Raw genomic sequence first — 13992 nt, 5'->3', positions numbered from 1 at the left:
ATTAAGCCTTTTCTTGCTTTGCTAGCCCATTTCTAGGAGACCCCTGCTCAATGCTTCGTTGAAAGTCAAGATTAAAATGTGTATTTCTTTTTTTTTTTAAACTCCATATAAATATTTTGAGATCACTTTGAATTTACATGAATATGCAACATTGTTATTTGCTCGCTGGTCGTTTCATCGCTACATGTGTACATTTAAAAAACACGCTTTAATAAAATGTACCCTACTGGTAATGGAAGAACTCCACGACTCCAAGAAGTGGCCCTGAAGCTTACCATAACGTAAGGGACCGTGGTCATTTACAGCCAACGTGAGCTTACTGTGGACAATTAGACCCAAGCCGAAACATAACATATAAAAAAGATTGTTTAAAAATATTTTTTATGATAGAATATAGTATTGTCATCAGTATGACATAAGTATACCAAGTTTGCAGTCGATATCACATTGGGAAGTGGGTTAAAATTGAGTTACAAGATTTGAGGATACAACGACAACAATAACAGACAGATCGAGTTAATAGAAAGCGTGTAATAAAAAGGAGCAAATGCCACAACATGAATAACACTGAGGTGTGCACATATACTCATATATTTCATACGAAAACAATTATGCATAGAGGCAATACTGTATTTAACATGACGTGCATGTTTTCCAACTTCTGTGAAAATAACGGAATGAGTAGACCTTGGCAGGAATTGAACTCAAATCTCTATTACCAAGTTTTCCTGCTTTAGAAATTGAGGCTGCATCACAGTTTGTATTGTTACAGTCCGAGTACATTTGTATTATTAATTACCCAATACAAAACAATACTCTCTAAAAAAAGAAGATAGGGTATTTTTGGTTTTTAACCTCATGTCTTTTATCACGTTCTTTAATTAAATATTTAATCACATGCAAGGAATTCTCAGATGTCCTGGCATGAAGGGCACTCTACCAAAAACGAATCATTATTAATCGTAAAAAGAAATGGAATGGTAAATATTTCACTATATGTTATACTTAAAGTCATGTATAAACAGCCAGCAAACTAAATATAGTTATCTCAATTTGGTTAACAGAGTATGATTAAACTAACATAATTCAAATGTGTTTTTGTTACATATCAAAAAGAGCTTTGAGGGAATTGATTTTGTTTGCATCCCACGTGTATTTGTGGAAATGTATGTACTCCACTGTGCAAAGTGTGAAATCTGATGAAGTATTAATCCAACTCGGGAACATTTCCATCATAAGGAGAAGTGGTGCACGCGATTTTCCTTTTCAATCTTCGGCAGAGTGATGATGGCATAGACTCAAAACAAAGAAACTGTTTTTTTTTAGGTTACTTACTCAACATCCACTTTAGCGGGAATTCAGTGCCATGGTCCACATTAACGAATCGGAGTTTGAACGATTACGTGAGCACTGTTTCAACGGCAGGATTTGGTTTTCATGCTATTGTGCCAAAGTAAAACTTTGGCTCAAAATTCATGCCTCTTCAATCAAAATTATACATTTATTTATTTTCCATCCATCCACACGTGCCCGCCCCCCCCCCCCCATTCAACGCTAACAGCCAACTCCTTGACACGAAAACCGCCAACTCCGCTAACCACCGAAACAAATGCATGGTGAAATGGGATAACAGAAACAGTATACGTGATATGTGAATGACCAATATTGTTATGCAAATGTGATCATATTTTGTGCATTGGTACAATAGGACCGAATTCACGGATTTAAAAATCGCAGTGCCGAAATCACAAAGTTTGAGGTAAGGCTGCAGAGGAGCGATGTCTGTAGCCAAGGAGCGTATTTCTACAGAGCCTGGTGTGGAATTTCACTCCTGTAGGAGCCGGTGCCAGCAAACCCATCCGTCATCCATCCACATGGCCAGGCAAGGCGGCCTTCCAAAAAAAAATAAGTAAAGATTTGCCTTTGCCAATTCTTTATTCATTCTTTTTTTTTACTTTTTCCAGTTTAATCCCAAATGTGCCATCGTTGACATATCATGAGGCGAAGTATCTGTTTGGAAACCTCACAGGAAAGTGCATCATCCCGTGTGTTAAATAATGGCATGCCGCAAGAGCTGTCACGAAAAAAATATTACTGAGATCCCTTCAAGTGACTTTTTACATTCACAAAGTAGTGGATTCACTTTCACATACCTTACCACAGAGAAATGTTTGTCACATGATAGGAAAGTGATATTTATTTAATTATCAGAACTGGAATTTCTCCAGTTTTAGCAGGAAATTATTTAATTTATTGTTTTTTTTTACACGGTCATTTCTGACCATCCTGAGACCATCAACTCACGAAACTGTAAACGTCGTTTAATCAAGGGAGACTATTCAGATTCCAACCCAGCATCTCATTGCCTTGACGCCCGAGGCACCTAGCCACATTTGTATCAACAATTCTAGTGGGCGATAGTGATTGCGGAGTGAGAAAGAAAATTTGACGTTCTGAGCCTGGCTGCCAGTTTGATGGAGAAGACACACCCTGCCCATAATAATCATCACCATCATCATGCCCACCAAAATAATTTGCCCTTTTCAGTTTACCTCTGCATGTGCCAACACAACTGCGCGTGGTTCCATACAAGCGCAATGCAGCCAAGGCCTACATTTATAATCTGATCAAATAAACTATATCATGATAAGATAGTGTCATTGACTATCTCATCATGATGTTCCCTAAATTACGTATTAAAATGGTGCAATGTTCGCCAAATTTAACCAGTGTTCAAATATGTTGAGGTGGTTATGCCATTTAAAAATATATATTTTTCATGCCATTTTTATATTGTTGATCTTTCAAGCACAACACATTGCATCATGAAGACTTTGTCATTAAATATATGAACATTATAATCTTCACAGCCATGTCAGTTTCATTAAAATGCGGCAATTGCTAAAGATAAACATTGGTAAGACCTGGTTCAACAGTGACTGCCTACATTAGCTTCACTGAGATTGGACTCATCTCGTTACAAGAATTTAGAGCTTGCTATGCATGAAGCAGCGACACATGGACAGCTGCTTGTTTCAATTACACGTGCCACGACCAACACACCCAAATAACAGCTGCAAATTCCGAAAATGCCCACAACTGGTGAAAGTATGCCACCTGCAAGGCCTTCAAAAACAACCCATAAGGCTGACAAAGACGTGCATGGAAGAACACAAAAACCTAGGGAGGTGCAGCGTACAATCTCAATCGTGTCTCTGTCCGTTTTTATTCTTAGGTTTTTTCCGACAACCCCACCTAAAGACGGAAGCTTGTGTTGCCTCCGAAACGTCGTGATTTTTTTTATTTTACTTTTATTAATTTTAATTTTTTACCTACGTGACTTTACCGAAAAAACATAAGAATATGAATCCTTGCAGTCACGAAAGCTTCAAGTCTCTGTCCTTTGTCACAGGACAAGGTCCGCTAGTGGCTGCTGTCGTCTCTTTAAGGGAGGCCCCGTTTGCTTTGCAGCTTCTCACTCCCGTGCCGGTTTATCCCTCAACACACGAACGGTTGTACTATGACACAAGCCAACGCATGGCACGTGGCCGTGGTGGGCTTGTTCAAGTGGTTCTACTGCAGAGCACGCTGCATGCCCTCTTCACTCGTGATACGATGTGCTGCCAAGAATAAAAACTAATTTACAAAAAACACAGTAGTGTGTAAAAACTGAATGGGGGTTTCAGAAGAGTGAATATTTAGACTTTTTTTTATCAACCTCCCTGTGTAAAATGAAATATAAAGAGAATGTATGTGAACATTATAATTTTTAAGTTGCTTTGTCAATCCACTGCTGGATGAAGGCGTCCCCACTTTGTTAGACGTAAGGGTTGTTTGACCATGCTCCATCACATTAATCATTGTGGGTTGGTGAAGGGGGGGGGGGTGCTTAGGACTCCTTCAGATATCACTTGCCATTGATGTAAGCCATGGCTGGGAATCGAACTTAAGTCACTGGGTTCATAGCTTGCAGTTGCACATAACCACTGCTCCGCTGCTCCCTGCCAAACAAATACAGCCAATCTGCAAAGTTGGTGTGAGCAGTGTTTCCACATATTTAAGTGTTTGACCGTCATTTTTTTTTATTTTATTTGCCCTAAAAATAAAACAAGGGAAATTTGGCAAGGAACATATGTTTTCAGAAGAAAAAAATGTAAAGGTCTGCCTGTACAGCACTGATTGGATTAGAATAGTTAAATGTGGGAAGGGAAAGACATGTTGACGGAGCTGTGCGAGAAGGCCTCTACAGATGACTTTTATTTTGAATGTCCCTTGATTTGGCACGAAATAAAAACATTATTAAGCATTACTGTTTTTTAACTGGCAACATTGGCCAATTTCTCACGACCTACTCCCATTATATTATCACGAACGTGAAGCAAAATATTCCTCAGAACAAAGCGGGTTGGATGATATACACTAAAAAAAAGAAGCAAAATGTATCGTCAGCTGCTTACCGCAAGGTGAATATGAATTTGAATTATGATCGTGCAATTATTACAGGCATACGTGTTGTGGCAGCACCGCTTGTGTTTGGATGTGGTCAGCTGCTGTAGCACACGCTGCCTTGTGGCGGCGGTGGCCCTTAAGGGGGCAACCGGGGGAATTAAAGGGCGCGTGCACTCGCAAGGAGACTCGCATGCAGAACCACGGTGTCTGATTTCAACTCTTCAGCACTCGCCTTTTGAGACTCCACATTTGTCACGACCGGCTGTTTGCCTGCCGCACAATGCCAACTGAGGCCGGCCTGACTGACAGATACTGCACCCCCAGTCCCTCACCCCCTCGCTCCCGCCACCCCTTCACACTATCAGCACGTTCGTTCTACTTGTTCAATCTTGCTTACAAATAAAATAAATAACACCTCTCCAGGGCTGGCAGAGTTAATGGCGCAAGCCGACCTCTCCACAGAGACCACGTTTTCCTGGCCGCGAACACTTTTTCACAAAATGCTGAAAAGGCAAATCATCTCCACTGGCGACTTTTTTCATTTCACACTTTTAATAGGAAAGCGTTTGCTGATATTTCGAAGCAAAATATACAAGGGGAAGCTCTTTCCAAATGTCATGTTCGACCGTGTAAGAGGATACACGAGGTTTTATATAAAACATACATTTCCATGTTTTGTTTTTAATTAATCTCTTGTCGTTATTCTGCAAGCATAAAGATTTGTCTTTAAACATGTCTATCAGACTGTTTTGCACAATTTTATCCTCACTGTGTCATAAGCGTCATGCCGTGAGATAAAGGTCCATTGGAAACTCTTGCAGAGCAGTGCATCCGCCGCCTTGGTAGAGAACGGCCTTTGGAAGGAGATATCAGAGAACTTCTTCTGAGAGCCGTTAAAGCAGGCCTCTTTAACCCACACTTTTTCATAAAACCTGCTATAGCGAAATGTTTGTTGCATAGTGATGAAATATATATTTTCTTTAATTCTCAGAGCTGGAATTTAGCCAAATCGATTTAAAAACCAAGTTTAACAAGATGTTTTTTGTATGCTGTCAATCATGATTGAGACGATAACATCAACTCACTACGCTTGAGATTGTACCGTGTGTTTACCCAGGAAAAGTTCACCGAGTCTCAAGACTGTTTCAGAAGCATCCTTCCAAGTTTTCAGACAAAGCGGTGATGGTGGCTGTGTGCAATTCCAATTGAGTAATTTTCAAGCACTATTTTAGTATTCAGATGTTTAGGCCAATACCAGTTCCACTGTATTTTTTTAACTATGGGAAGAAACCAGAGAACCTGAAAGAAAATCACGCAGAACAAGGGAAGAGCATATAAACTCCACACAGTACTCATGTTGGGAACCTGACCCAGGCTATTCTTTCGGTCTAACTTCTGCACCACACAGCCGTCCCCAGAGATACTTGCTCAATCACAGATAGTTGCCTGGATTAGAACCCAGGTCTTAGCATTACCGGCTGACTGCTTTGACCTCTGGGCCATATCACAAACGCTTCAAAGTCACGTGTTAATTAATTTAACACCTCAGCAGGTGCCCTGGTGATATTAGATATCAAGTGATGCTTACTGGTTGGTATTATAGGTTAAACTTACCCGCTTATTTAAATACACATCTGTTTGCCACACGTACCCTTTAATACATTAAATATGAGGTGTAAATATCGCGATAACACATCAGACCATTAGTTTCATTTGTGTGCAAAACACACATTCCACAGGTGCATCGTTGTATGTATGCTAAACTTCTTTCACACCGTACATAGGCAACCGTGCTAATCGTTGATGAAAGTTCACTTTCAATGTCTACATGGAAGCCGTCACTTTTACAGTATGTGGGCAAGTCTGTGACCATTTTGTACCTGCATATGTAGGTATATACTTCCATGTATGTGTCCTTGTGTATTATTGCGACTGGGCACGCTATGGCCACACCACCCTTATATTCGCTGCGCTGGTCTTTATATAAATTATGTAGTGATACTGCGTTTGAAGTGGCGCACAAACACTAATAACAAAAATAACAAACACTAATAACAAAAAACTCAACACAGCCATCGATAACCGTGCCGTCTGTGCGTTATGGTTCGTGACCAAATTGGTCAAAACGTCACCTATTATTTACTTTTAATTTGAAGGCCATACACAGGGTTGTTGACAAATGTGTTGAGTATTTTACGGTTACTCACTAAGAACATACATACTGTACTGTTGTCCATGAGGTCAAACAGGTCACTTTTTTCATACGTAGTACTCACAGCAGTGTATTTAACCACGTACGTTTCTAAGTACGTTTTCAAAACATTTCAACATCCATCTCAATTACATTTTTTTCTCTCTCGAAAAGTCCACTGCACAACACGCAGCATTTCTAAATAGGCGCATGCATTTTAAAAACATCTTTTTGAAAAACATGTGTGCGCGTCTTCTTAAATGTCAACGATTTTTGAAGAGATCATTCCATGAAGGAACAATTGTAAAAAAATATACCTTCTCTTCCACTCTGTCCAGCCTTGCTCCAATGGTGTATTTGCTTCGATCTTTCCCCTTCTCTGTTTATAAACATATAAAACAAAAAAATCCCGTCACTTGGCCAAGAGGCCTTTTTAAGCATGCATCGTTAACCAAGTCCTTTTTGGCATTGGAATTATGCAGTTGTAAAAAAACATTTTTCTTTAAAAAAAAGCAACGTTATACCAAAACTGTCTGTATATTCACACGTCTGTTTTGTTAATAGCCTTTGTCGGTAATAAAATATTGACTTGCCTGACAGAAACATGTTGGGTTTACCCAGTGAGTGATCCAGCCTGTGGGGGAAGGCCGGAAGGGTGGTTTAGCAAAAAATAAAAAAAACATTTACATTATACATATTATCACATACTAACACAGACAAAGTGGAAGATTTAATTGAAAATATACAACACGTTTGTTGAATTTTAGTTAACAATGCTGTTTTCCTTTTAGCATTCACCTCAGTTTGGTTAGGACTTTTTAGTGTGATACCACAAAGGCACGAATATGTCACTGCATGGACGAAAAGCAGCGATGGAATAGAATGCAATTAAATTAGACAAAAAACATGGCCATTTGTTTGTGCAAGGCCCCATGCAACATAATTACTCGGCCTGAATCGATTCACCTCACCTGCACCCTCGTGATGCAATGCGTTTTCACAATTCGGGATTGGGAATCTATTAATAAATGACTTTTTTATGTTTTATTTGTTACAATTTGTGGTTATTGTAATGCCTCTAGTGGCTGCAGGGGTCACATAACCTGATTACATACGAAATACACCAATCTAAAATAACAAATTTGCACACGCACAGTTAGATCCGTGTATTAATTTAAATCCATTAATTGATTGGTTATTAAAGGCCGAATAATAATGAATTAATGTTGGCTACTTGTGCAAGCAGTTCAATGTTAACTCAAACCAAAACCTTTTAGGTTACGATAAATAATTATTTGCCGTAAACTTTTTTATTGCCATTTTATTTCATACACAGGAATGGACGTGTAAAATAGTACGAGTTAAAAGCAAAAAAAAAAGTTAAATAGGATTATTTTATGCCGAATGTGACTGCTCAGATGAAGGATTTGATTAAAGGGCTGGCACCCAACATAAGTCATCGCTGTGACAAGCGAGAGGCACAAGGAAGTCACACGAGAAGTATCACTGGGAAAAAACCATGGAAAACGAAAAGCTTGTTACAATTGTAAATGGTGCGTACAAATAATTGAACTGAAATTGTGTATAAGTAGCTTAAACAAAATAAAGAAGAAAACAAGGCCTTTAATCAAAGCTCAAATGGCAATAAAAGAGAAAAAAAACTGAGACATTGAAAAAAAATACTATTTGGAGGCTGGGTCATCGAAAAGTTAATGGGAACTGAAACTCAGCGATCCAAATCAAAGCTTAGTTAAACCTGAAAGTGAACAGGTACTTGAACGTTTAATAAACAGGGGGGGCGGGGAGGGGAGTGAGGAGTGTGTGTGTGGGGGGAGTTGAGCTTGACCTGCGCTGCAGCTCTTTGATTCGCACCATCATATTGACATGTCCTTGCGAGTACTGCTCTATCACGTCCCTCACGTCGTAGGGCTTCTTGGCTTGCTGCAATATCAGAATCGGTATCTCTGTTTAACACTGGAGGAGGAATCTGATGAGCTATGAAGCTCTGTGTCACAGATGTCCAGTGGGGGTGGGTCAGCAAGTTACAACAACAAACAACGATAGGAGTGCATAATAGAGAAAAGGTAGGCAAGTCACGAAAAATAAGTAAATGAATAAACATAAAATATACAAGGCCAAATTGCAAAAGTACATAAATGCATGCCGATTTTTCGACACTAACTGCAAGCTGGGGAAAGGCAGAAAAACAAAACGGTCCCAGACCACACCAAGTGAACACAGTCCCTCAATAAAATTGCACATTCGATACACGGGTATAGCCACAGGCACAATCGAAAGAACAGTATCAACAGCCCCAACACACAACACTCCCCCCCAATCACCACGACAAAACACACAAGCCCTGCTCAACGAGAAACACTGGTAAAGGTGCAACCCTGAAAGTGCTTGTCCATGCCGCTGATAGTACATCTCCCCACTGGAGGGATCTCTAAGAGACAGAGCGAGAGAGAGTGAACCTTGGCCTACTGTTCCACGTTGGCCAAACGTCTTGGAAGGTGCGAGTACCCTCACTTTACCCCACCACACGTGATCCGTCTATCGACTAATGGTAATGCACTTATTTATACTGCTGCCATAAGCAGAGTGAGATAGGTGGGTTCAATAAAACCATACTCTTTGGTTCTTTCGGTAAAGTCACGTAGGTAAAAAATATAATAAAATAAAAATAAGAGATAAAAATAGAAATAAAATTTGCAACACAAGCAATCATCAGATGATTGCTTGTGTTGCAATCGAAACGTCGTGATTTAATAGGCTTTTATTTATTTATTTTCTTTTTCTTTTCTTTTTTACCTATGTGACTTTACTGAAAGCAACAAAGAGTATGGATCCTTGCAGTTACGAAAACTTAAAATCTAGAATTCAAGAAACCCGCCCATTGTTTTAACTGCCGTGCCGGGAGATCAGACCTGTGAACCTCTGGTATGCGAGTCAAGTGTGCAAACCTTTACACGGTGGCAGCATTCCAATGATAAACACATTAGCCAGTCATGTTTTAGTACTCCATACTGAGATATTCTGCATTATAGTCGCTTGGTTGCTGGAGGGTATAGCCCATATGCAAAGTGAAGGTGAATTTAAAGGCCTGAAACCAGAATTTGTCACTAGTTTATTGGCTTTATTCACTTTTCTATGAGCATTACAGATTTTGCTCATTGGGTACCATTGAGAATATCACCAATACATGTTCCTGATCACAGCACATCTCAGAACCTAAGCAGATTTGAGTCTGTATAGTACTTGGATGTGTGACCATTATGCACAACAACTTTAAATAGGCTGCAAAGACTATATGGTGGGCAGCAGAGGAGTGCACAAACATATTGTTTTTTCTGTACTTAAAGCTTTCGTGACTGCAGGAATTAATATTTTTGGGTCTTTCGGTAAAGTCACGTAGATAGGTTCAAAGAAAATAATAAAAAAATAACAGAAAATTACGACGTTTCGATCGCAACGCAAGTGGTCGTCTTCAGGAAAATAAAACGTCGTCGTTTTCTGTTATTTTCTATTATTTTCTTTGAACCTATCTACGTGACTTTACCGAAAGACCCAATAATATGTTGTACTGTACTTCTGTGCTTCTAGTATTCAACAACCCACACCGATCAGCGCGGTGAAGCATGGAAAAATGTCTCCCAAGAGGTACGTGGTGTGCAGGCCGTCATCCAGCAGTGGATTTACAAAAATGCAAACGTTTATAATACGTAACACATGCACTCCGAGCAGTGAGACAATGCATTTCCTATGCATTACATGGATGCATTTTAATATGCCCAGCACAGTGGGAATACAAGCACTTGTGTACGTTCCCAGAATTGACCCCACAGAGTTATTTCCATTACATGCTCTTACAGAATTCATGTTTTATCTTATTTATACAGCCACAATGCTCATGACCCTGATGTGTGTGCACACGCTAACACACACGTGCGCAAACAGTTTTTTTTCAGTTTGAAATAAAAAAAAGAATGCTTTCCTATCAAATTTTTAATAAAAATGTGAGCGTTATGCACATTAATCATACGTTGTTTTAAGTATGTAAATATTATTAATACAAGCTATACATTTTTCGTGGAAGAATTCACCCCTTTCTTGATAGCTGTCATAATTTGGGATCTCGATTTGATTTGAGATATAAAAAAATATTTTATTGGGCGAATATTAGCACCTCTAGTGGCTGCAGAGATGATGTGAAACCATAAAAAACATGTACAAATACAATCTTATAACTCATCATTCAATGCACGTAATCTATATTCGGTGTATATGCGAGCGTAGCGACTCTTTAGTGAGATGCTGGCGATGAGTAGAGCGGTGATGGTGTGGATGATATGTGTAGGTTTGTAGCGAGACGCAGGGGTGGAGACTCTTTGCACAACAAGGGAGAAATCGCAATCGGACCATCTGGATTTTTGTGGGATCATATGTGTGTTTGTTTGTTTAAGGTTTACATGGTTAAAACCCATCCAAGTCCGTATACAAAGCCAGAAGTTTTACACTATCTAATTATTTAATGTTCTAAATGTGTAGTCCTATTCTCCAGATTACGACACCCCGCTCCCCTGTATTTGATTGCAAAAGTTGGGAGAAGAGTCTTATAATCCGGTAGCTGTGTTTGTGTGTGACCAGATTTGTACGAATGTTGGGTTGCATCTTACTTTCCAGAGCATCTTATAATCCAGAGAATGCAGCATAACGTTTATTTCATCATTGACAATTGGGGAATCACAGATACACATTGGATTTGTTTTAAAATGTGTATGTGTTTTTGTGCTTAACTCACCTGAAATTTACTCCTTGCTACAAAATACTGCATTCTTCGAATAACCCTTATGGCAATCTTGTGGGATTCTGTCAACCTACAAAAAAACAATGCGTATTGTTAGAAAACAATAACCCAAAGAAAAATAAACGGAGTTTTAAACGCTCACGAATAAACAAAGGACTGCCACCTGAAGTCCTTCACGTAAACCTGGAAACCAATAAGACAATGTGGAATATAAATAGAAAGCATAAGGTTTCTATTCCTTACATTGTCTACAGACACCATCAGCTGTACGAATGTTAAAACTCACTCAACGAAAGGGAAACGTAATCAGGGTAGACAAAAGTTGTACTGTGTATACCAACTTACCGCACAGCAGACGGCTACAGCAGTGGGACCCAGGGAGTACCCATTTGCACCTATCAAACGATACCAAGAGTCTTCTTGGTTCTTTCGGTAAAGTCACGTAGAAGGGAAATAATAAAATAATAAAAATAAAACATGATAAAAATAATTCTCACGACGTTTCGGCCACAACGCAAGCAGCCGTCCTCAGGTGAAGAACAGGTCTGTCGGGAAGACAGCGTCTGAATGAAAAACCATTCAGACGCTGTCTTCCCGACAGACCTGTTCTTTTCATTCAGACGCTGTCTTCCCGACAGACCTGTTCTTCACCTGAGGACGGCTGCTTGCGTTGTGGCCAAAACGTCGTGAGAATTATTTTAATGTTTTATTTTTATTATTTTATTATTTCCCTTCTACGTGACTTTACCAAAAGAACCAAGAAGATGAATCCCTGCAGTCACGAAAGCTTTAAATCGAAAGATACCAAGAGTGTTTGACTAACCAGAAAACATCCAAACACACTCAACTCTAAATGCACTAATGTTCCCTCTCACCAAAACGCATCGAATGTGCCCACTCTCATCAAATTTCAGGTGACTATGCCCGGTTAGTGCTTGGATGGGCGACCGCCATGCATAACAGGTATTATAGGCTAAGTTATGTGGTGCGCATCAGAAGGCAGTGCTGCAGCAAAATCTTTTGTTGTGCTGTACTTCTATGCAACCAAGTCTATGCTTCCCGCCGTCGCTGACTGCCACTGACCAGGGCGTTCAAATAATCTCCACGACCGCACAGCGTGGGGAGGCCATCACCCAGCAGTGTATTGAAAACTGCTATACATGTACACGTGCCAGCAAACTAATGGTGCAAAACAAAAACACACTGCATTTTATAAAAAAAATATTTTTGTTCTATGCCGTATAGTAAAAAAAACAATCCAAATAATTACAGTTCTTTGTCAATCCCAGGTTGGATCAACGCCTCCCCAAGCTTTAACGGTTATGGCGGCTATTTCGACCACACTTCAACTATGCTGGTCTCCACAGGCTTGTGTAGGATATCACTCGCTACTGATGTTAGTCATGGACGGGAATCACATTCAGGATTCCTGGGTTTGTAACAGTGTGTTATCTTCTTAGGTTTTTTTCGGTAAAGTCACGTAGGTAAAAAATTCAATATAGGTGAAATTCCTCCCCGTAGAGGGTAGTAATTCTAGATTTGAAGCTTTCGTGACTGCAAGGCATATTCTTAGGTTTTTTCGGTAAAGTCACGTAGGTGTTATCTACTGCACCACCGCTTCATCCAATGGTGTTGTCGTCAGGCTGTAACCAAAAAAAGCAATGACCTTTATCTTCAATGTTTTATGCAGGGATTTGTTGTTACTATACACCTCTGGTCCGCATACTGTATAGTAATTGCACGTCTCAAGATGCAGCAATAAAAGAGCTTCAGTGCATAGAAAGGTTATTTTTGCTGTCCAAAATCGGACGGCACCAAAGGAGAGCAATACGTTTTGCCCAACCTCTGTCGACATTTCCAATTACTTTGTCGCCACCAGGTCTATTCACTCAGCAATTTCACTTACAGCTTATCAGTCTGCCGCCTGATACCCATCTCTGGCTATGTATCTCTTCGTAACTCATACCCAGCCACAGCTTAAACCCTGAGGGGGTGGGGGCGGGGGTGCATTGGAGGCTGATGTTGGGAGTGGAATGGTTTGCTCTGCAACTTTGGAGGATTTATTATACTTTTTTATCGCGACCACTCTACCCTCAAAGAGTTGAAAAGTTTTTAAAAAGCTAAAAGATGACAGTAAATAACAATAATATGTCTACGATGCATATTGCCTTTCATAAAGCGAACGGTGTTCTTTATTTAAAACAATTTGAATGCATTCCTGTGTCTTACAGTGAATGTGGTAATGGATAAAAATGAAGTTATAGATTAAAACCGCGCAATGAATCACAAGCATCGCTGAATCTCGTCCCAGACGAGCGCAGGATGCTCGCGAGCACGAGAAGAGTCCGCGTCAACGCGACGAGATGAGCTCACGGAGAGAGAGAGAAAGGGAGAGATTCCCAGCGGTCGTTGTCTTTCAAGCGAAACACCTCTGCTCGCAACCCGTCGCAAAACCAGACGCACGCTGCGGCACAAGCAGCCCGAGCAGCACACACGGCTCTGTCTCGTGTCCCGCGCTATGGCACGGGAAGGATCAGACGCA

At 40.1% G+C, this 13992-nt stretch overlaps 1 protein-coding gene across 2 annotated transcripts in view; it reads right to left on the bottom strand.

Moving 5' to 3' along the window:
- Positions 1-13992, bottom strand: part of KCNQ1 (potassium voltage-gated channel subfamily Q member 1) — a 70073-nt gene that overhangs the window by 3443 nt on the left and 52638 nt on the right. For both annotated transcript variants that reach the window (XM_078596898.1, XM_078596899.1), the window contains exons 13-16: positions 11445-11520; positions 8487-8581; positions 7234-7274; positions 6958-7019 (exon numbers count right to left, since the gene is read on the bottom strand). In XM_078596898.1, coding sequence (XP_078453024.1) covers positions 6958-7019; positions 7234-7274; positions 8487-8581; positions 11445-11520 — 274 coding nt within the window. The remainder of the gene's footprint in view (positions 1-6957; positions 7020-7233; positions 7275-8486; positions 8582-11444; positions 11521-13992) is intronic.

Source organism: Lampetra planeri, chromosome 8 (genome assembly GCF_965212315.1).
Source record: "Lampetra planeri chromosome 8, kcLamPlan1.2.h2, whole genome shotgun sequence".
In the NCBI taxonomy this organism is placed as follows: Eukaryota; Metazoa; Chordata; class Hyperoartia; order Petromyzontiformes; family Petromyzontidae; genus Lampetra; species Lampetra planeri.
Note: the sequence above shows the minus strand (reverse complement) of the source record. Positions and strands in the feature narration are given on the sequence as shown.